General features: G+C 43.1%; 2 protein-coding genes across 3 annotated transcripts; both read left to right on the top strand.

Moving 5' to 3' along the window:
* The first annotated feature begins 112 nt into the window (after positions 1-112).
* On the top strand, positions 113-8607 carry ANKRD49 (ankyrin repeat domain 49). Of its 2 annotated transcripts, none has more exons than XM_054975141.1 (3): positions 113-279; positions 3755-4182; positions 5701-8607. In XM_054975141.1, exons 2-3 carry the CDS (start codon positions 3922-3924, stop codon positions 6160-6162), a joined length of 723 nt encoding a protein of 240 aa, XP_054831116.1. In that variant the 5' UTR covers positions 113-279; positions 3755-3921; the 3' UTR covers positions 6163-8607. The 2 variants fall into 2 exon arrangements, with proteins under 2 accessions (XP_054831116.1, XP_054831115.1); XM_054975140.1 differs by having other exon boundaries at positions 113-297.
* Positions 8608-10697: 2090 nt separating this feature from the next.
* Positions 10698-21514, top strand: C3H11orf97 (chromosome 3 C11orf97 homolog). Its single transcript, XM_054975143.1, has 4 exons — positions 10698-11012; positions 15510-15614; positions 19018-19143; positions 21373-21514. Exons 1-4 carry the CDS (start codon positions 10922-10924, stop codon positions 21375-21377), a joined length of 327 nt encoding a protein of 108 aa, XP_054831118.1. The 5' UTR covers positions 10698-10921; the 3' UTR covers positions 21378-21514.

Genomic DNA, 21514 nt, shown 5'->3' with positions numbered 1-21514 from the left:
TCTCGCGATAACTCGCCGATCCCGCCCACCCAATCCCCCGCCATAGCATCATCCCAGGTAAACCGCCACTGGCCAAGACCGCAGCTCGTCTCCAGTGCGCAGGCGCGGGGAGAGGAGGGTCAGGCCGAAAGAAGGCCGGAAGTCTTCTCGGAGTGAAAGCAAGCCTTCTAGGGGCGCCGCCGGTCATTCCTTGGCCCCGCCCCCTTGGGAGATGCGCTGCGAACGTGAGCGGTGCGGTTTGAGCCTTGCAGGGTTCCGTTAAATCGAAGCCGGCTTCAGGTGCTACTTGTTATGGATGTGTGTATTTATATGTATATTATGTGTTTGTGTACGTTTCCATTATGAGCGTATAGTTTGCCTGTCTACGTACTTATCTATCATATATTAATATGCCTGCCTCTGTCCTGTTTATAGGTGTACCTTATTAGTGTGATATATGTACCTATAGCATATTATTGTTGTTATTATTGTTATTTATAGGGTACCGGTCTCAAGGTAGATTACACAGTGTGAGTCAGTACAGTCAATCTCAAAACACATTTCCTTTATTTTATTTACATTTTTTATAGTCTGCCTTTCTCACTGACACTCAAGGTGGATTACGTAATAATAATAACTGTGCTTATATATTGCTTTTCTAGACAGACTAGTGCCCCACTCAGAGCAGTGAACAAAGTCAGTGGAAAAAAAGTAGACCAAGATTCAGGTCCAGTAGTGCCTTAGAGACTAATTAGATTTCTAGGGTAGGGCTTTTGAGAGGCAGAGTTCCCTTCATCAGATGCACAGAGTGGAAAAAGTAAGGAGTCCTTGTAGTCCAGGTAGAGGCTGGGAGGGGCATTACAAATTAGAGTGTTAGGAAGCTAGCTATAATACAAAATCAAAAAGAGTCCAGTAGCACCTTTAAGACTAACCAATTTTATTATAGCATAAGCTTTCGAGAATCAAGTTCTCTTCATCAGGCATCTGATGAAGAGAACTTGATTCTCGAAAGCTTATGCTATAATAAAATTGGTTAGTCTTAAAGGTGCTACTGGACTTTTTTTGATTTTGCTACTACAGACTAACACGGCTAACTCCTCTGGAGCTATAATACATGTTGTAATTAGCTTGATAGTGCATGAATGTGAAGTGTAGAAAACTGGTATCTGTAGTGTGAGAAAAAGCTAGTGTCTCAATTTGATCCCCGAGAGGGAAGGCTGTTATTATTGTCCCCACAGTACAGCTAAGGAGTTGGAGCTGAGAGGAGTGCCTCACCAAAGGCCACCTATTGAGCTCCTGGAATAGTGGGGTTGGACTAGATAACCCTGGAGATCCGAATGCTTAACCACTGTACTGCAGGAGCTCCCTGCTCACAGTGTGAGTCAGTACAGTCAATTTCAAAGGCATTTCAGTAAAAAATGTAACAGGGTATATAAAAGAAAATTTGCAAAAAAAAAAATTAAAACCAGCAGAAATCCGATACAGAGTTGAAGAACTATATACTTAATGTGTGTGTGGTTAGCTTATGCATGGGTGCAAAGTGCAGAAAATTGGTATCTGTAGTGTGAGGAAAAGCTAATGTCCCAATTTGACTCATGTGTGTGTGTGTGTGTGTTTGTGTGTCTGTTTTGTTATTGTTGTCAAGTACAGCTGGGAAGCTGGGGCTGAGAGAAGTAGCAGGTGTGTATCACAATAACAATGTGCTTATATACCACCCTTTTGGACAGATTAGTGCCACGCTCAGAGCGATAAACAAAGTCAGTGTTGTCATTATGCCTGCAATACAGCTGGGGAGCTGGGGCTGAGAGGAGGGGCTTACCCAAGGCCACCTGCTGAGCTCATAGCAGTAGTGATAGTCAAAGCAGCAGAGTGCTGATTCACATTTCAGCAACTTAACCACTATGCTACAGCAGTATGTCTGGATCAATACGTATAAATAGTGTGTGTTTATGTACATGTGATGTGTTTACTCTGGAGGCTTGCAGATGAAGATTGTAGGGGCCAGAATGCAAATTTGAGCTTCTGGGTAGTCTGGATGCAAGGCTGAAAGAAATGCTCTGCTAGGTCAGACCTGCTAATCCAGCATCTAGCTTCCGATGGTGGCTAATTAGATGGCCCCTGGAAGGCCCATAAGTAAGACATGAAAGCAATAGCTCTTTGGCTGTTATCTTGTTGTTTAGAGGTACACTGCTTCTGAACGTGGAGTTTCCATTTAACCCCCATAACTAATCTCCTTATAAAGCTGTCTAAACTGACAAACATCGCCGCAGTTTTATAACTCCATAATTGGTGGATATTACTGCAGCAAATAACTTCCTGCTCCCCACTTGAGATGTTTAGAATCAGGAAATCGGCTGGAGGAGTCCCTTCCACCTCTCCCCCTCCATGTCATAGTCCTGAGATGCATTGGTCCCCCACAGACTTTTAAAATACTTCTCCTTGCAGCTGTGGTGAGGCTGTGAGGAAAGCAATTCAGAACCCAAACACGACTTATTAGAAATCGAATGGTGTGGGTTGGGCTCTTACAGAGAAGGGATTCACACAAACTTAAACATAAAACCATCTCTTGTTTTTTTGTAGTTAAGATACTCATCCATAGTCTTGTTCTGCATGCTCCTGTCCACAAAATGGGGGCGCGACAACCAGAGATGGAGCTTTTTCATTGGTGGCATAGAGTCTTCTCCTTCAGGCAATGGGCTAAATTGTTTGCTAAATAAATAAATAAATCTCTTGGCAAGCAACAGATTTGCTTCAGTGGAATAATAAGGGAGAAATCTCAGCCTTGAAACAAACTGGCTGGTTGCCAAACCAAAACTGGTGGAGCCCTGATTAAGATTCTCCATCTGTCAGTTGATCACAAAGCCGCAGTAAAACTGCCTTTACTAATGGGGTCTCTGAAAGAGGCCTCTTCAAAGTGGTCTGTAAGAAGACCCCCTTATTGAAAAATGGGGATTTTGATGAAGCCCGTTGTTTGGATTTATTGGCCACAATCCCTCCACGCATTTTCTCTTGTGAGACACATGTTGGAATTAATAAGATTTATGTGACATAAGTGTGATTATGTTTAATTCCTAAATGGAGGAGGGAAGGTGACATGGAACAGCCTGATCTTGTCAGATCTCAGAAGCTAAACAGGGTCAGTTCTTGTGTGGGTGACCACTAAGGAAGACTCTGCAGAGGAAGGCAATGGCAAGCCATCTCTGCTTCTTATGTGAAAGCCCCTTGCTGGGGTTGGTTGTAACTTAGAATCATAGAATAGAATCATAGAGTTAGAAGGGACCTCCACGGCCATCTAGTCCAACCGCCTGCCCAATGCAGAAAATTCACAATTACCTCTCCCCACACCCCCAGTGACCCCCTGCTCCATGCTCAGAAGATGGGCAAAAAACTTCCAGGATCCCTGGCCAAACTGGCCTGGAGAAAATGGCTTCCTGACACCAAAGTGGCGATCAGCATTACCCTGGGCGTGTAAGAAAGGGCCACAAGACTAAGCACTGATGTAACCGTTCCTGCCCTCCCTTTCACGATCTGCCCAGGTCCACAGAATCAGCATTGCTGTCAGATGGTCATCTAGCCTCTGCTTAAAAACCTCCAAAGAAGGAGAGGGCACATATGTATGTACATAGACAGAGTAATAGTTAAATGTAGACAGGAGCTGATCACCCTTGTATGATGAGGCTTACTGCCAAAATTTCTCCTCCTTTATCATTAAAAGGCACAGAACCTGCTTCTGGTCATTGTAATTAGCCCATTCTTAATTTTCCTTCCCTTAAAGGGTGTTGTGGTGTTGCCGCTATACTTGCCGTTCTTCGCGCGTTTTTGATATCTATCCTTATACGTTTGCATCCGCTGATGATCAACCTGGAAATGAAACGAGCCAGGAAAAGAAGCGGGTTTCTTTCACTCTGATCATTTGAGGCTGGAGTATTGGAACCTAGAAAAATGAATGAGAGTGAGAAATTGGCCGAGAAGAACATAGAGGAGGAGACAAAAGATGACAAAGACTTTGCCGAGAGCTTTAATCAACTGGAATTGCTGGAGACGCACAGACATCTGATCCCCACTGGCACACAGAGCCTTTGGTCTGGAGACTCGGATGAGGAAGATCAAGAGGAAAAAAATGAGGAATGGTACCAAGCCCAGGAGAAAAAGCTGGAGAGCCACCCAGATAAGCTGCTGCTTTGGGCAGCTGAAAAAAACCGAGTAAGTACTGATAAATATCTGGGCTGAAATGCAAGTACTTGAAATGAAAGGTGGTGAGTTCTAGTGACACAAGTACCAGTAGGACTGGAGAGAGCAGAGTTCGAATTCTCACTCAGCCATGAAGCTCAGTCCCAAACTGCAAGTGACGTTTTAACAGGTGGTCCCAATGGGAACTTGCAACGAGAATTCCAGCGGTCATTTCCCTGGGGCAGTTCAATTTAGAAGCGTTGCAGCAGCTTGATTCTGGATGGGACCATAGTGCGTTCCTCCCTGTGCCCGGTCATGACCAGTATTTGGCCCCCACAGAACTTCTAAATTGAGTTGCACAGAGTTACTTCCTGCAAGTATCCATTGGGGCCACAGCTAAAATGTAACTTGTAGTTTGAGCTTCCGTGACAGTGCAATCCTAAACAGAGTTACTCAGTTCTAAGCCCATTAAGGTCAATGGACTTGGGTGTAACTCTGTTTAGGACTGCACTGAGTGACCTAGCCTAGCTTGTAGAGTTATTGTGAAATGGAGGAGGGACGAATCATGTGTGTTTCCCTGAGGTCTTAGGTGGAAGGGTTGCATAAAATTGTGATGGATAGTATCTTGCCTGAGGTCAGAAAAAGAAGATACAAGCTTGAAATGAAATTTGTACCCTAATCTTCAGGCTCTAGATGTGTAGTTGACTTTTGAATTACGTTTCCACAATTGTGTTTTCAGAATGCTTATCTTAGTGTCTTGTGTGGCTCGTAACAAAATCAATTATTTTATGTAACGTTACATAACGCTGCTGTCAGTGTCCCCTTTTTATGCTTGCAACAACCTGACTGATCAGTTGGGAAAATAATGAATACAGTTCTGGAGGTCGTATTGCAAAACAAAAATTGCAGAGCTGGAAAAAGTATGGAAGAGGACAACCGAGATGATTAATGGGTTTGGAGCACTTTTCCTAGGGAGAAAGGCAAAAGAGTCTTGGGCTTTTCAGTTTAGAAGATAGAGGTATATGAAATTATCTACAGACTGGAGAAAGCAGATAGACAGTTTTCTTCCACAATACTATTAACTCAGGAGCACCCAGTGAATTTGATGGGCAGTATATTGAGGACTTTGAGCATCCACAATTTAATTGTGTCTGAGGGCATAATGATGGCTGGGAGCATAGGCGGTTTTAAAAGGGGATTTATGGAGGAGTGGTGACTACCGTGAACCTTTATATTCAGAGGCAATAAATCTCTGAATATCAGTAGTAAGAGGCAAGATAAGGGAAGTTACTTTGGCCTCTGTGCTCAGTTTATTGGCTTTCCGGGACAAGAGGCTGGCCACTATGTGAAACAGAGTCCTGTACTAGATGGGCCACTGGTCTGAACCAGCAGGGCTGCTCTTAATGAACAATCAGAGCTGCTTGGGGAGTTTCATGGCTAAGCAGGGTTTTGATTTTTAGTCTTCATCAGTCAAATGCAGCACTTTTTTTTTCAATGACCCTGAAACCACTGCATACCCTAGACTCAACATAATCTGCTTCTGTTCAACAGCTTAGCACAGTGCAAAGGCTCCTGTCTGAAAACCTTGTGCCGGTAAATGTCCGGGATGAAGATCAATACACCCCTCTCCACCGTGCTGCCTACAACGGTCACTTAGAAGTTGTGCGTGAGTTGATTGCCTATGGCGCAGACGTTCATGCTTTGACGGTGGACAGTTGGACACCGCTACACAGCGCGTGCAAGTGGAACAACACAAAGATAGCATCGTTCTTGCTTCAACACGGTGCAGATATCAATGCTCAGACCAACGGCTTACTAACACCATTACACCTTGCATCAGGAAACAGGGAGAGTAAGGAAACCCTTGAACTTCTGCTGATGAATCGTTATTTGAAACCAAATCTCAAAAACAACCTGGATGAAACAGCCTATGATATCGCTCGGAGGACTGACATATATCACTACCTGTTCGAAATTGTTGAAAATTGCACAAATTCTGTCTCGGATTCTTAGTCATTGTAAACATTTGAATGTCAAACTTGCTCCCAGCACCTTTTTTTGTAATGAGTACTCTTCGTAATTGCACTCAAAGTTGGTGCTTTCAACCCCACCTCTCAGTCTAGCTTTACTCTGAAATCCTGAAATGAGGTCTCATTTTGTGGAGATGTCATTATTTTTATATAATCTAAACTACACTACCCTTGTGAAGCATTTTCACTTTTACTTGAAAAGCTTTGAGGAAATCTTAAGGACCTTGGGGCCATTTCCCATGGTAAACATGTATCATGATAGGCGTACATCCAAATTTAATGAAGGGTTCACGTTCACACTCGGGCATAGAAGCAGTTTCCAATGCTAGCTATTTGTCTTTCTTTTTAAAACATGGAGGAATTAATGTGACCCAGTTGTTGGCCAACAAAAAGATAAGCTTAACTGGAAAGCAAAATTGGAGGCTGAAAGCCAGGTCAGTCTCTCCTTAGAGGACTTGTATTTTCTTAGCAGACTGACTCATAATTAAATCAGCAATGCAATGATTGTTATGGCCAAGACTGAAAGGAACTAGTCCCATGTTTGGTGCAATATGGTGTACCTGCCATGAATTATTTGGCTACCTTCAAATAATGCAAATATGAGCTTTTAAAAATGGTCATACAAGCGCCTGCAATATGGCAATGTAATACAGGGACTGTGTTTTCTAGATGGATTTGCAAATAGGGTCCTAGATGATCTTCACTGTTCTTCACTCATGGATTAAATATGAGTAACAGATGAGCAGTTCTTTCATAATGGTAATGATAAAGCAGAATCCTGGCACAAGAAATGCTGCATCTCAATTGGCCGGTTGATACAGGTACTCTAAAGTTCCAGGACTTGCTAGGAAATACCCTTATTGTTCTCCAATCTGGTTTATACATCACTTGCTTTTCCCGTTACAAACATGGGAGTAATTTGGGGAAACCCTTGAGTGTCATTTGTAAGGAAGAAATAGCCTGCCCTGTAACCAGACCCATTGAGTTACCAGTCTTGAAAACACAGTGCAATCCTAAGCAGAGTTACGCCAGTCTAAGCCCATTGATTTCAGTAGGCTTAGACTGGAGTAACTCTGTTTAGGATTGCACTGCTGTCTCGTATAATTTTGAACAAATTCATGTACACAATATATCTCCTCTTTTAAAAAAACTAGTTATATTGGCTTGTGCCAGGCAAAAAGTTGACACGAACTCGGTCTGCCACTTGCTGTATGAAACAACGTAAACTCTGTGCTGGTGTAAGGTTTGATATCTGCAGGGAGGGTGGACTAGATGTGCACTGTGCTGCTGCTTGTGTGTGGTGTTTACATTAGGTTCACCTTTTTTGAATGTCTTGTGCGAATCTACTGTAAGTTTGAAAATAAATCTCCAGTTGGGTTTGCTGTGGTATGTTATCATTCTGCTTTAATTATTTCTCTTTATTTCATTGAAGGCTACAACCCAAACTTGCATGCCAAAATCCACTTCACTCTGAAGGAGACCCATTTATCTTCAGTGGGAAGTCAGTGAAGAACCGCTAAAGCAAGTGGTTTGTGTTCTGAAGCCTAAATCCTTAAATGCAACATTTCTAATTGGTTCTTGCAAACATCCAAGTCCCACTGAAGTAAATGGAATTTCTTTGCATGTAAATGTGGCTAGGCTTTCAGGCATTACAGCGTGATTACTAAAGCTGAGGTACTCAGGATTACAAAGCTCTAGTTGTGTACTTAAGAAACAAGCACCCCTTGTCTCAGATGTGCTTAACGATGCCATTCTCATTGAAACTGTTAAAAATAGTAATTTCTTAACCATTTTTACTGCAAACTAAGTCTCCTTGAAATGTATGGAACTTGCTGCCAAACGAACTGCTTAGTAAGGTCTGCCATTCTAAGCACACTTGTTTTTCAGGATTTGATATGGAAGCCAGTACACCTATGTAAGTGGTTTACAGATTATCACCATAAAGTTACTGTATGCATTTAGAGCTCTTTGGAACCAGTTTCATTGTTGCAACTTCCTCCAAAGATCACTGAGGATTGTGGCTTTGCAAGAATGCTAAACTGCATTTGGAAAAGGATTGTTAGCAACTTCACAAAACTGCACGTCTCAGAATTCCTTGGATGGGATCTGCAATTGATACCCCAATAAGCGGGTTATGTGTAATGTAGATATGTTGACTTATAGCATGTCTTCAGGTAGTGCAATCTACTGTACAGGAAAGCTGTGAGGCACTTGTGCATTGTAACCAAGGAGAGAGCTGGAGTATTTATTGTATGAAATGACGAATACAGATTCTGTCAAAGTTCACGAAGATTTTTAAACACTTCTGTGAGATACTTGTTAACTTTTCCAAACTGCATGAAAACTGAATGTAACTAAACTTATACAGGTAACACTTGAAATGCAGTATACTGTAATTCTGCTGTGAGTCTTATTTAAAAATAAAATATTTAACACACTGCAACCTGAGCAGGGCTTTTGTTACTGTCTAAACAAAATTATTTATTGCAGCGATCTCTGACTGGATGCGAGAGGTTCTTGGTAGAGGTAAGGGAGTTCTTAGTATTTAGGTGAAATGCTCAGATGTTACATGCTTCCAAATAAAGGTCTATCTGGAGTTTAGTGACTTCCAACTAAAAATTGGTACAATGTGGTTACTTAAAATCTGGTTGTGTTTATTTATCTGAAGCGACAAGAGAAAGAACCTCAGGTTTTTCTGGAACACAATCTAATCAAACGTATACAAACATACGAAGGTGTTTTCAAGTGCTTGTTTAGGTATTTATATGTTTCACTAACATGCCAAATAGTAGCCAAGGTGGCATTTCATGGCAGGAAAATGGTGTAAGTGGGGAGGTTTAATCTCCTCTTGTGCTACACTCCTGATCTCAATTGGGGTCCCAAGCATTTGCTATTTAAAATTTTTTAAAAATCACAAGGTGTTCCATTCATGGAACTCCCAGTGTCACATCTGGTTCAAACCATATAGTGAGTCAAATTATTTGTCTATCTATCCCAGTATTGTCTTTCACTGGGGGCTTTTCTGTATCAGGTTTTTGCTGCAGCCTAATGCAGATAGTAAGCTAAGCTAGAGTAGAAACCAGGGTGTTGGGCAGTGGTCTTGCCTATATTCAGTCTTACTGAGATGCTAGGGATTAAGCATGAGACCTTCTGCCTGCAATACATTTGTTCTGTTGTTAAATTTGCCCTTTCCTCGTAAGTGGGATTTGTTCTTCTTGCAAGCTATATAGAAACAGTTTAAAAAAAACTCTCTGATGCCACATGTGTCTTTCTTACAGTGCATTTTATTTAAATGTGTGTATGGCAGAAAAGAGTGTAATTCATCTGTTCACCCGACATCAACTGAGCCTTTGTAACCTATCTGTCCCCTAGAACAGAGTACCCCAAAACTGTAGGCAAGTGTTGGGAGTGTCTCCAGGCTATCTAAAAATGTATTAGACAAAAACAAGTGTATCGTAAATATTTTTTATTTCACTTTCATGTTATCCTGTATCCAGGGTGCTTTCCAATATAAAATGACAAAATCCAATGGGCATCAAGTTAAAACACTGAAGCATATAAAAGTGATAAATACGTGTGCTGCGATGGGGTATAAATATTTTTATAAAATGAATGAAATATAACTACAAAAGATAAGCCAGGCTGGAAGCCACAATTTTTGGCTGCACTCATATGTGTGCTTAGTTTGTCATCAAATCCAATGGACCTTGCTTTACATCTGGAGAAGAGGGGTTCTGGTCCACAAAAGCTGATGCTGGACTAAAACATGTTAGTTTTAAGGTGTCATCATGAGACTCCTGTTTAATTTTGTATGTGTAGGACTGATACAGTCATCTTTGGGGACTGTTCCCCTTATTGCCCACCATTTCTGCTGGGAAATTGGGATGTTACTACATGAACTAAGTGGGAACATCGTTGACTCCCATGTATTATGGCCAGCTTACTTGACCCATTCTGGGTTTTATATAAGGTAGAGCAATATAAATTTTAATGTGTTTTAATGTAATCCGCCCTGAGCCTGCCAGTGTGGGGAAGGCAGAATAGAAATTGAAGCAAATTAAATAAAGTATACTCACAGAGCCATCCTAAGAAACGTTACTCCAGTAGGGTTGTCAGCCTCCAGGTAGTGGCTGGAGATCTCCTGGAATTACCACTAGTCTCCAGGCTCAGAGATCAGTTCACCTGGAGAAAATGGCTACTTTTGACGGTGGACTCTATGGAATTAAGCCATGCCAAGATCCTTTCTCTCCCCAAACCCCACTTTCTCCAGGTTTCACACCCCAGATCTCCAGGAATTTCCCAACTTGGAGCTGGAAACCCTATACTCCAGTCTAAGCCCACTGAAATTAATGCGTTTAGACTGGAGTAACTCTTCTTAGGAGAGTTACAGATTGCTATGCCTCAGCTGGCTTCCCAGCTCAGCCGCGTCGCTCCGGGGGGAATTTTAGGCTTGGTTGCCGTGCCAACCCCACTAGGCCCTGGGCCTTGCCGCCCTCTCTCCCTCTAGGCCTGGCGCTGTTCCTCACCGCTCCCTTCCCTGCCGAGCTCGCCTGCCTGGCTCAACCCGAATCCCCCGGGGCTCAAGTCATAAGCTCCTTATTCCCCCATTGCGCTTCGTCCTCCTCCCCCGCCTCGGGCTCCTATGGCAACCGGCCTGCGCGTCCCACTGGCTTGGGTCTTCGGCGTGCGGCTGGCGTTGGCGGCGGCGGAGGCAGAAGCACCGGCGGCAGCGGTTCCGAGCCATGAGAGAAGCGGCCGGGGAGCCAGTGGAGCCAGGGGCTGGGGACTCGGGGAGCCGGATCTATGCGGAGTACAAGGAAGGGGGGCAGCCCTGTGAGTGAAACCGGGGTAGGCAGGAGGGAGGCGGCTCTTCCCGCCATGGAGAGACGGGGGCCAGATCAGAAATAGCCCTTGACGCCAGCCAGGCATTCGAATCAGCCACTCATTTTCACTGGGGGGGGGCACCCTTATGGGGCTCCCATTTTCTTGCAAGGCATGCTGCCTAAAAGATCACTGGCGGGTTGCCAGCCTCCAGGGGGTGGCTAGAGATCTCCCAGGATCTCTGCATCAGCTGGCTTTGCCCTTAGCATAAGGCCCCTTTCCCTGAAGGTGTTCCTCCTGGGTGGGCTGCCATTCCCTTTTACAGAACCTCCTCTCCTTTTGTCTTGAAGTATGTTTACAAAGGGAAGTTCTCTCTCTCTCTTAAACATAATTATCCTGTGGAACATAGTGCCACAGGATATGGTGATACATTTGTTTGTTAGAAATAGTCATAAGGCTTTCTGCTAGAGCACGTTGGGAAATCCCTGGAGATTTTGGAGTTGGAGCATATGGAGAGCAGGGTTTGAGGGAAGGGACCTCAGCTGGGTATAATGTCATAGAGGCCACCCTCCAAAACATCCATTTTCTCCAGGGCAATTAATCTCTGTTGCCTGATTTTTGGGTCCAGTAGCACCGTAAAGATCAATTAGATTCCTAGGGTATGATCTTTTGAGAATCCGAACTCTTTTCGTCAGAGAAATTGGAGATGAGTTGTAATTCTGGGAGATTCCAGGCCCCACCTAGAGGTTGGTAACCTTGCTTTCTTCTCACAAGTCAGTATCCAAGGCAAGTAACACCCAGATAACAAAATACAATAAGATGGCTTTGATCAGACAGATTAATGGAGAGGTCCACCTATAGCTATTCTATTAGTTGTGATAGCTAAAGGGGACTTGAATATTCAGAGGCAGTATCGCAGTTGCTGGGTTTGGGGTAGCAACTTGGGAAGGCACTGATCGCTGTGCCCCCATTGTGGGTCATCTGGTCAGCCATAGTGGAAAACAATGCTGGATAAAATGAACCACTGGCCTGATCTAGCAGGGCTGTTACGTTAACAATTGCAGGAAATAATGGCCCATCCCATACTATGTTATACCACCCATGTTGGTTATCATGTAGAGTCAGTATAGATGACCAGGTTAATACCTAGAAACATGGGCAGGGAAGCCATAAGCTTCACCACCCATAACAAAAAAAAAGTACACCATGTGTGAAGTGATACAAAAAGCTAAGCAACTGCATGGTAGAAAATGTGGTAAGATGGTTGTACATGGCTTTTTTTCAACTGGAACGCGGTAGAACGGAGTTCCGGAACCTCTTGAAAATGGTCACATGGCTGATGGCCCCGCCCCCGATCTCCAGAGTGGAGGGCAATCTAAACTACCCTCTGTCTGGAGATCGGGGCAGGACCACCAGCCATATGACCATTTTCTCCAAGGGCAACCCACTGAGTTCCACCACCTCTTTTCCCAGAGAAAAAGCCCTGGTTGTACATATGGCTGTCTTTCTTCCTATCCTATGGGAAGTTGTCAAGTGGAATAAACTCCCATAGGGTTGGCAATGACTCCAAAGAAGGAAGGAAGAGAGCCCATACATACAACCTTCTTACCAGATTGTAGTATTTTCTTCCATGTGGTTGTTCGGCTGCCTGTATTACTTCATTTCCCTCCCTCTTCAGAGATTGTCTTCATTCTCCAGGATTTCTCCCATCCTTGCAGTCAACATTCACCCTATCCCCACTGAATTATGGCCTTTTTCATAAGGAACATCCTATTCCACCATCTTTTCACCCCTTTCAAGGAGACCTTAAGAATTGCAGTGGGGCCTCAGCTTGTCCCATTTTCAGGGCTGTAGCCCACCTTTAGGATTATGGTCCCACCATCACTCACCACCATTTCTACAGGGCAATTGTCCAGCCCAGTGGGGTTCTCACTCCATCATAGTCACTTCTGGTGATCATTCAAATGGGTATGCATCCCTTGAAGTAGCTATCCACATCCCAGCATGCATTTTTTATGCGTAGACACGGCAATATGTGCATGTGAGATTGTTACACATCATGATCTATAGTTTCATTTTATTTAGGTTTCATTTTATTCCCAACATAGAAGTGCTTTGGTCTTTTTAAAAAAAGCATTCTCAGGTACCAGCACACTAAAGTCAGTCAAGAGATTTGTTTTATTTAACCCATGTATAGTCTATATTTTTAAAATTCCATCGGACAGCATAACCCATCTAATAAATTATTCAGAAGGACTAGGATTGGTCCAGGTAGCCTGATCTCATCAGATCTTGGAAGCTAAGCAGGGCTGGCCTGGGTCAGTAAGTGGATGGGAGACCGTCAAGGATATAACTCTTCTTAGGCTTGCACAGTAGATCTGCTTAGGAATTAGTAGTAGCTTGATAGAGCTGCTTCTCTGGAATTAGTCTACACAAACTGTTTTCTGCATAAGAGTGAAGTGTGTCTTCAATTTTAGTTCAGAACAAAAAATCATGTGCCTTAGCCTTAGTTGGAGAAACTGAAATAATTGATACTTAATTAGACTGGGATATTAGAGTTTTGAAAACACAGGTATGAAATCGTGGAAGGCTGAACATCCAATAGTTAATGTATCCTTTGCTTCCTTCAAGGAGTTCAGATTGGCATGTGTGGCCTTCTGATGTATAAGGGCCCGGGAAATGTTACGTAAACAGGAGAGGGAAAAGGCAAACACTGAATTTCTCCCATTTTATCACCAGAGGGCACTCTATGAAGCTATATATTCTGTAGGCTTTTGAAACAAACAGAATTCTTTCTGACATGTCAGACATGTCAGACATGTGTGCATGCTAGGATTCCCTGAGAATGAAGAAAAAGTGCAAAAAGAGGTCCTGGGCACAGTATTCCAATTCCTGAGAATAACATTTTTTAAAAAGCAAGTCTTTATACATCTAAGTATGTTTATATGTAAGGCCTTTTGAGATCTGATGGGATGTTAGATTACCAGTATTCTGGTATAAATTAGAGTTGCCATCTGCCTGGATAAAAAAAAAAAATTAGTCCCTTGATGGCTTGATGAACCTTTCTCGTACGGCGCAGGCGCAGGCCAGCCGCGAAAAAGGAACAATGCTTAATGGGATATTATATACCAGGTGATGACTCTCTGCCCATGATAAGCAAAACCATTGTGCAAAACGGTAAACAGCAACGAACAGAAACAAATAAGAGAAATGGGGCAACTCAGTTTAATTTGCATAATGTATATGAGTTGCAGAATTCAACCTTACTTGGGGCAGAACTGGAATTACCTTATTACAGAATTTTTTTAATGTGAAGTACGTGCAGGCCTGGGGATTTTTAACGACCTAAAAAAACTCACAGAAAAAATCTTGATGGCAATTCCAGTTGCTGTTATCTAGTAGTTAAACTATTATTAGTTCTGTATCTTTAGGGTGTCTCTAGAAATTCTGTAGACCTGAAATTGTAATCGGAGGTTAGGAGTCGATTACAGCTTAATGAATTATTTGATTAGTGTCTTGAGGTCTTACACATTTTCTCATAACACCTGGATCTGTCTCAACTTGAAATGGATGCTAGCATTAAAGTCATAATTATATGATGCTCTGAGGCTGTTTTTATAAGTACGGTATCTTAAATCTAAATTAGGGATCAGCAACTAGAGGCCCGTGGTCCAAAATCTGCCCTCTCAGGCATGCCATACTGGCTTTCTGGTTGCTAACTTAGAAGCAAATGAAATGTGGAGGAAGTGGAACCTATGGCAGTAGAGTTTGTTAGCAAATCTCTTTGGTGGTAGTAGCTGAGCGCTGGCCCATCTGTTCACTAAATGGCTCTGCTGGAAAACTAGTTTTTGATTAGAGGCCGATAATACAGTCCAGCTCACCTTTTTCACAAGTGGCTTACAAAACTATACACTAGCATGTGATAAAGTGAAATCTGGTCCATAAGGGTTTATGCTACAGATCTCTTGGTCCTTAAGATACATTTGTGGACAAATAAGACATCATCTTTCAAACAAGGGCCATTCTGCAAGAGTCTGGATGTGCCTTCTGAAGCAATCCTGAGCAGAGATTTATACAAAGCTTCAGCTAGCAGTGTCCTCTGATAGCTGCATATTCTCCCGTAGATCTGGGCTACAAATCAGCACTTTGCTGGTTCAAATCCCGCTACTGCCATGAGCTCAGTAGGTGGTATTAGGTAAGCCTCCAGCTGTATCATGGAGATAATAGTAACACTGATGTTGTTTACTGCTCTGAGGGAGGCACTAACCTGACTAGAAGAGTGATATATAAGTGCAGTAGTTATAATTTTATGCAGAGAGATGACAGAATTGCCCAGCAGAAGCAGACTGGAAGAAGGCACAGCCAGAGCGGTAAGGAGGAATACAGCAGGCAACGTCATTCACAGGGAGATTCTTTGGTCTCACAGGAGTCTTTAATTCTTTGACAGATTTATTCTTCAAATCACATTAACATGCACTGGCATCAATAGCATTGTCTTTTCTAAAACAGGGAAGAAATTTGTATATGTGGAACCCCCACGGAGAGTGAAGGAAGTGCTTGAAGAAGAGCTTTATTTCCGGAGAGATGACTGCAGAATCAAGCACCCTTCAGAAGGTAAGCATTGTGGCCAGTCAAAGAAACTACCCCTGGGGAGTTGTTGTTGTTTTTTTAATGGAGAAGGGCAGCATAGATGTTTATTAAGTAAGAACTAAACAAAAGGATTTAGAAAAGTAGTCGTGCAATCCTAAACTAAGTCCATTGAAGTGAATGGGCTTAGAAGAGCGTAACTCTGTTTAGCATCAGATTGGGTTTAAATTCTGCAAAATCATTGGGGGAATTCTTGGGGAAGTGTGTAAGATGTTGTAGAAAGGAAAACTTGACATGCCTTGTTCTGTTTGTACTGCACCCTCTGTCTTGGAGTTCAGGGTGTTTTCACATTTTATCCTTTCTAAGCCTTCGTAGCCCTCACCTAGATAGCCCAAGTGAACCTGATCTCATCAGATCTCAGAAGCTAAGCAGAGTCAGCCTTGGTTAGTAATTGGATGGGAGACCTCCAAGGAAGACCACGTTTGCAGAGGCAGGCAATGGCAAACCACCTCTGATAGTCTCTTGCCATGAAAACCCCGTGAGGGGTCGCCATAAGTCAGCTTATGACTTGAGGCCACTCTCCAAGCCGTTGTAAAGTATGTTAGTCAGAGAGATGATCAGCCTGATCCACCTGTGGCCATACAGCTTCCTTTGTATATCCTGAGCTGGATGAGGAACCTGACAGGTAAATGCATCCCCACAGGCTGAAAAGTACCACTGAGGGATCAGATGTGTATATGCATAATCCCAGTCCCATCATTGACAAGGATAACAATCGTCTTTGGGAAGGATAAAGAGGGGGGGGGGCTAACGTACCCCTCCCACCCACTACCTTGCTTCCTCAAATAGACAGTTGTAAATTCAGCTGCATAGCCTCAGATCCTGGTGTGGGGCATTTCAGCCCGAGGAAAGATATACGCAACATTCCTATGCTGCATTTGCTTTCTGTTGGATCGAGGCCAGTGGCTTTTCCCAGGGCTATCCAAAGACATTTTACCTTGGGTTTTAGCCACTAGAGCGTATGGCCACCTGTCAGGATATTTATACACTCTCTTTGAAGAGTATACTTCCTTTATCAGTTGCACAAGGTCAAAAGGATCTCTTTTCATTGCATTTGTAATCATTAAATCAGTTTCTGACACCGGTAATCATCTTGACTTTTTAATATTAGTTTGCATTCATGAGTAAAGCCAACCAGCTAGAGACCTCAGGCTCACCACCTAAAAAGGCCTCAAAGAGAACGTGGGGGACTAAGCAGGAGGAACAAAAAAACCCAAACAAAACCACTGGAGTCTCATATCAAAATCTGTACACTCTTGTTTCTTTTTCAAAGGGAACTTAGCAGTTCTTATTCCAAGTTTATGTCCCTAGTTTAAGCAGAATGCTGTTTGTTTGTTTATATGCGATCTGAAGAGAAACCAGAGTTCGTTCGTTCGTTCGTTCGTTCGTTCGTTCGTTCGTTCGTTCGTTCGTTCGTTCGTTTGTTTGTAGTCCACCTTTCTTACTGAGACCTAAGGTGGATTACACAATGCAAGTCAATATAATCAACAGCTAGGACATTATGGTATTTATTTATTTAAGATTTTTATACTCCAGTTTTCTACTCAGTGGAGACCTAAAGCAGCTTTCACCATCCTTCTCCTCTCCTCGATTTTATTGTCTGTGATTTGGAAAAGACTGAGAGAGTGTCACTGACCAAAAGTCACACAGCAAGCTTTCATGGCAGAGCGGGGATTCAAACTGGGTCTCCCAGATCCTAGCCCAGCACTCTAGCCCTGTCATCATTCTGGCTTTCAGGATTGTATGACAAAACCTGCCCCATCCTTTGACCATATTAGTGGAGTTCTTTTCGCATCCCAGCACCTACTGCTAAATTATATAGATGCCAGATTACATTCTGGACAAGATTTCCATGCCTTTAAGAACAGGCCAGCAGGGCAACATTCAACAGGTGTTGTTTCTGCAGTGTGCTGCTTAAGAGTCAGGAGAACCACCTGCTGCACTTTCCTCTCTTGCCTCGCCTTCATGGATGGTGGAGACATGTCAAAGGTGGAATTTAGTGGCTCCTACTGAAGAATCAAGATTCAGAATTCAATCTATTTTATAAACTGATTTTGCTGACTTTTAAAATATGTTTGAGGCCAGTTTAGAAGATTCTCTTCTATAGGAAAGGTTCACATTTTCCAGGAAAAAACCCTGGGCTGTAAATTCTGTGAAAAAAGGCAGACACTTTAATGAGAACAACACAAGGATCAGTGCCAGGATGGTGAGGGATTAAACTGAAGTGAATTTAATTGCAACAACAATATTGATTTACTTCATTTATGCCCCACTTTTCTCACCAATGGAGACCCGAAGTGGCTTACAATATTCTCTTCTTCTCTGTTTTATCCTCACAATAACCCTGCGAGATGAGTTAGGCTGAGTGTGTGTGACGGCCCAAGGTCACCCGGCGAGCTTCCATGGCAGAGTGAGCATTTGAACCTGGCTCTCCCATTCTAACTATTACAGCATGCTGGCTCTATAATCTCTCTGATCAGGACATCCTTCTCCCACACTGTGTATGCTGTGCCTTGAAATTTAAAAAGACCCAATTTTGTGCCAAGAAAGCCGAACTTTGCAACAAGAAAAAAAGATGCTAATAATTCAGATTTTTATGATTACTTTGTAAAATGCGTTCTGATTCTGCTAGCCATAGAACACACTGAAATTCCACTTCTATTAAACTAACAGGAAATAGGTTTAAAGTACACAAGCCTCTTTTGTGGAAAGAGGGAGAAGTGGCGAGTCAGGTCCTGTGCAGAACGTGAATGATAGGTTTCCTTATGATTTCCTCCTCAATACGCTGAAACATGTTCAAAGGTCTCCTTGAGAATGTTTGTGCCTCTTCAGATACGAGCAACTAAGCGCCCCAGGATACAGAAAACCGTTATTCTAACCTTTGAGCGTTTTACTCCTCCTCGTTAGTTTTCAGTTAGTACCACTGAAGGGATACAGATGAAGCTAAGTATTTAAATTTGTGCAAGTCACAGATCTTCAAATGTCATCCAGGTAACTGAACAGTATTAGGCTTGGATCCAACCATCAGTGGGTGCAGATTTTCCCCGTTTCTTCAAGCAGCCCCTTTCGATTTCAGGAGCTGAGAGGCCCACGTGGAAAAAAGCCACACTGACTGCAGCAAGGAAGTGATTTCGCCCCTTTTTGCTCCGCCCCCCCCCAACCTATTTGTCCATACTGCGTTTCTAGGAGTCACTTTTCTAGGAGTTGGAAGGGACTGCTTGTGGGAGGGAACAGGAGAAATCCAAACGCCTTGTGCGGACGGTTCCATTGGATCTAAGTCGTGCAGTTGTACAGTTACGTTGCATCCCACATAAAAATGGCAGTGTTGCTCCATTAAAAATGAGGACGTTGTTTTTAATATTATGCATAGTGGCTCTGGAAGGAATTTGGAGCTTGAAAAGGAATTTCCCTGTGGGAGGCTTCAAGCCGGCATCACAGACTCCAAGCAACATGCTTTCTCAGCCTAAATACTACTCCAGGCATGCAGTCGTAAGAAGTAAGAATGTGCTCACTCCCCTTACTTTCTCCTACACAACCATGCCCCTTTGCAACAGTGGAATGAAATGCCCAGGGGGTGCATCACATGTTACACAATGGTAAAACCCATCCTTGCAACACTGTGGCCACCATTAGTTCCCCAAAGGGTGTACCGCTATAATACACTATTTGTGAAATTGTTTGTCACATTCCTACATTACATTTTTTAACACGTGTTATAGTGCAGCTCTGAGCAGAGTCCTACCCTTCTAAGCATATTGATCTAGAAGAGTGGAATTCTGCTTAGGATTGCACAGTTAGTGTTACAATGGATGTCTGGTGAAGATGGACAATCCCTGGCAAATTTGGTGGATGTCCCAAAAAACTCACAGGATACACCAGTGGATGTTGAGAGTCACTCACTGAATGGGATTGTTCATTTTCAGCGGCTTGTGTCTGACAAGCTGGAACGTACTCCGGTAAATGCTGATGTTCACAGTATTTTCTGGAGGTTGGCAGCCTTCATATGCGAATGTCAACCTTCATGCCATTCCAGATATTCATGTAAAACATTCTATGGGTGCAGCTTTTTAAAAATAATATTTGTATTCCATCCTTCCAGGAACTTAGGCTGTTTGTTTTTCCATGTTGTCCTCACAATGAACCTATCAAGTAGATTAGGCTGAGAACAAAAAAAAAACTGGCTCAATTAAGGTTTGCAATTTTGTTTGACAACTTCCACCAGTTATAATCTACCCGTTTCAATATTCAGCCCTGCCTGTCCTCCTTACCCTCCTCAGCCATCCTCAGAGTTGCCACCTGTCTTTGACTTGCAGTTTGTTTGGTTCTGTTTCACTCTGTTCCACTACAGTTGGTACAGCCAACAGGTTGAGCATAGGCTTTAGCATCCAGCTGCTTACGGGGGTCGGGTCATTTGTGTATTCCAAAAGGGAGCCCCATTTAGCCACCACTAGGGCTAGAGTCCTTCTCCTATAGAACCTAGAACTTTGGCAAGTGGAGGCTAGCCAACCTGGCTCACGGAGGATGCTGCTGCTGTGGAGGAAGACGCTACCCTTAGATTCACTTCATGTACATGGTCAACACAGCAGCCAGTTGCAGTCCATGTTCTAGTAATTGGCAGCAGCACTCTCAAATCATTTACTTCACAGTAGCCAGAGTGGTAAATGAGACTCCAGAGTGTGACTTGTCATTTGCAGCACTTCTGTTTAGATTATCTCAGTTCTTGTGCCTCTGCAAGTTTCCATACAGTAGTAACCTCCTTCTTAGCAACTGGTGACTGTTTATGCCAGTGGAGTGTTCCCCTGAAGACAGGGACTGGACACAAGCCAGCCACCTCGCAGCTTCAGTAACATTAAGAGGACTGGGACTGGTCGAAAGCAGAGAGTGCAAAAAGTGAAAACTTCCTCAATCTCTGCAGAAGCCCCATTTTCTAAACGCAAGTTTTTGGGGATTTTCCTGTCGCTCGATATTCTGTGCCAGCATAAATCGCCATGCACTGCTTAGTGATCGTTGCTATGGTCACAGAACTAGCAGTGAAGCTTAACTGTTTAGCTAGGAAAGAGATGCTACAGGCATTTCTATGGAGAGAGCCCATAGCTCAGCATGGTTACCAACCTCAAGGTGGGGCCTGCAGTTATCCTGAAATTACAACAGACCGTAGATAGTTTTAGGTGGGCTGAAGTAGAACAGCAGGATTTGAGTCCAGTGGCACCTAAGAGACCAAAAAGATTTTCAACGTATCACCTTTCAAGAGTCAGAGATCCCTGAGCAGTACATAGCATCTTTGTTTTAAAATTCTCAGGTAGAAGCTGCTGGGAAAGATCCAGGAGAATTGCTACTTGTCAGAGCAGACAACAAAGTGGTACAGTGGTACAAGGCAGCTTTGTATTTCATAGTGATGGGGCACAGAAGTTTCTGATTCTCCCAAAGAACCTTGCCATCCACAAAAGGATTTTGTGTGCCTACAGCTTTAGTCTCGTGTTTACATCCCATTGTAAGGTGTCTCGCCCCTGATTATTTAAATTGTCAGCCATTTCAGTCCCTCACTGGGAAAGGTTCTGGGACTGAGAGGCGTGGGCTAAGTGGGTTTCTACCCTCCATGTGGGAATCGTTGTCTGATTAATTGTAACCAGTGAGGTTGTAGAACAAAAATAGAGCGGTGTAGTCAGCAAGGCCACCCAAATAAAATATTTATTACCTTCTCATATTTTTTTTCTTCCCCCTTTAGGATAGCCCAGCTGAAAAGCAGAACCTTCCCTACCAGATGTCACAAGAACAAATCCAACATAGTTGTTATTTTTGTCTAAATGAAAAGCACTGTATTTTAGAACTTGTACAATAGCTTGTAAAATAAACTGTTACACTCTGCA

The sequence above is a fragment of the Eublepharis macularius genome, chromosome 3 (assembly GCF_028583425.1).
Source record: "Eublepharis macularius isolate TG4126 chromosome 3, MPM_Emac_v1.0, whole genome shotgun sequence".
Classification (NCBI taxonomy): Eukaryota; Metazoa; Chordata; class Lepidosauria; order Squamata; family Eublepharidae; genus Eublepharis; species Eublepharis macularius.
Note: the sequence above shows the minus strand (reverse complement) of the source record. Positions and strands in the feature narration are given on the sequence as shown.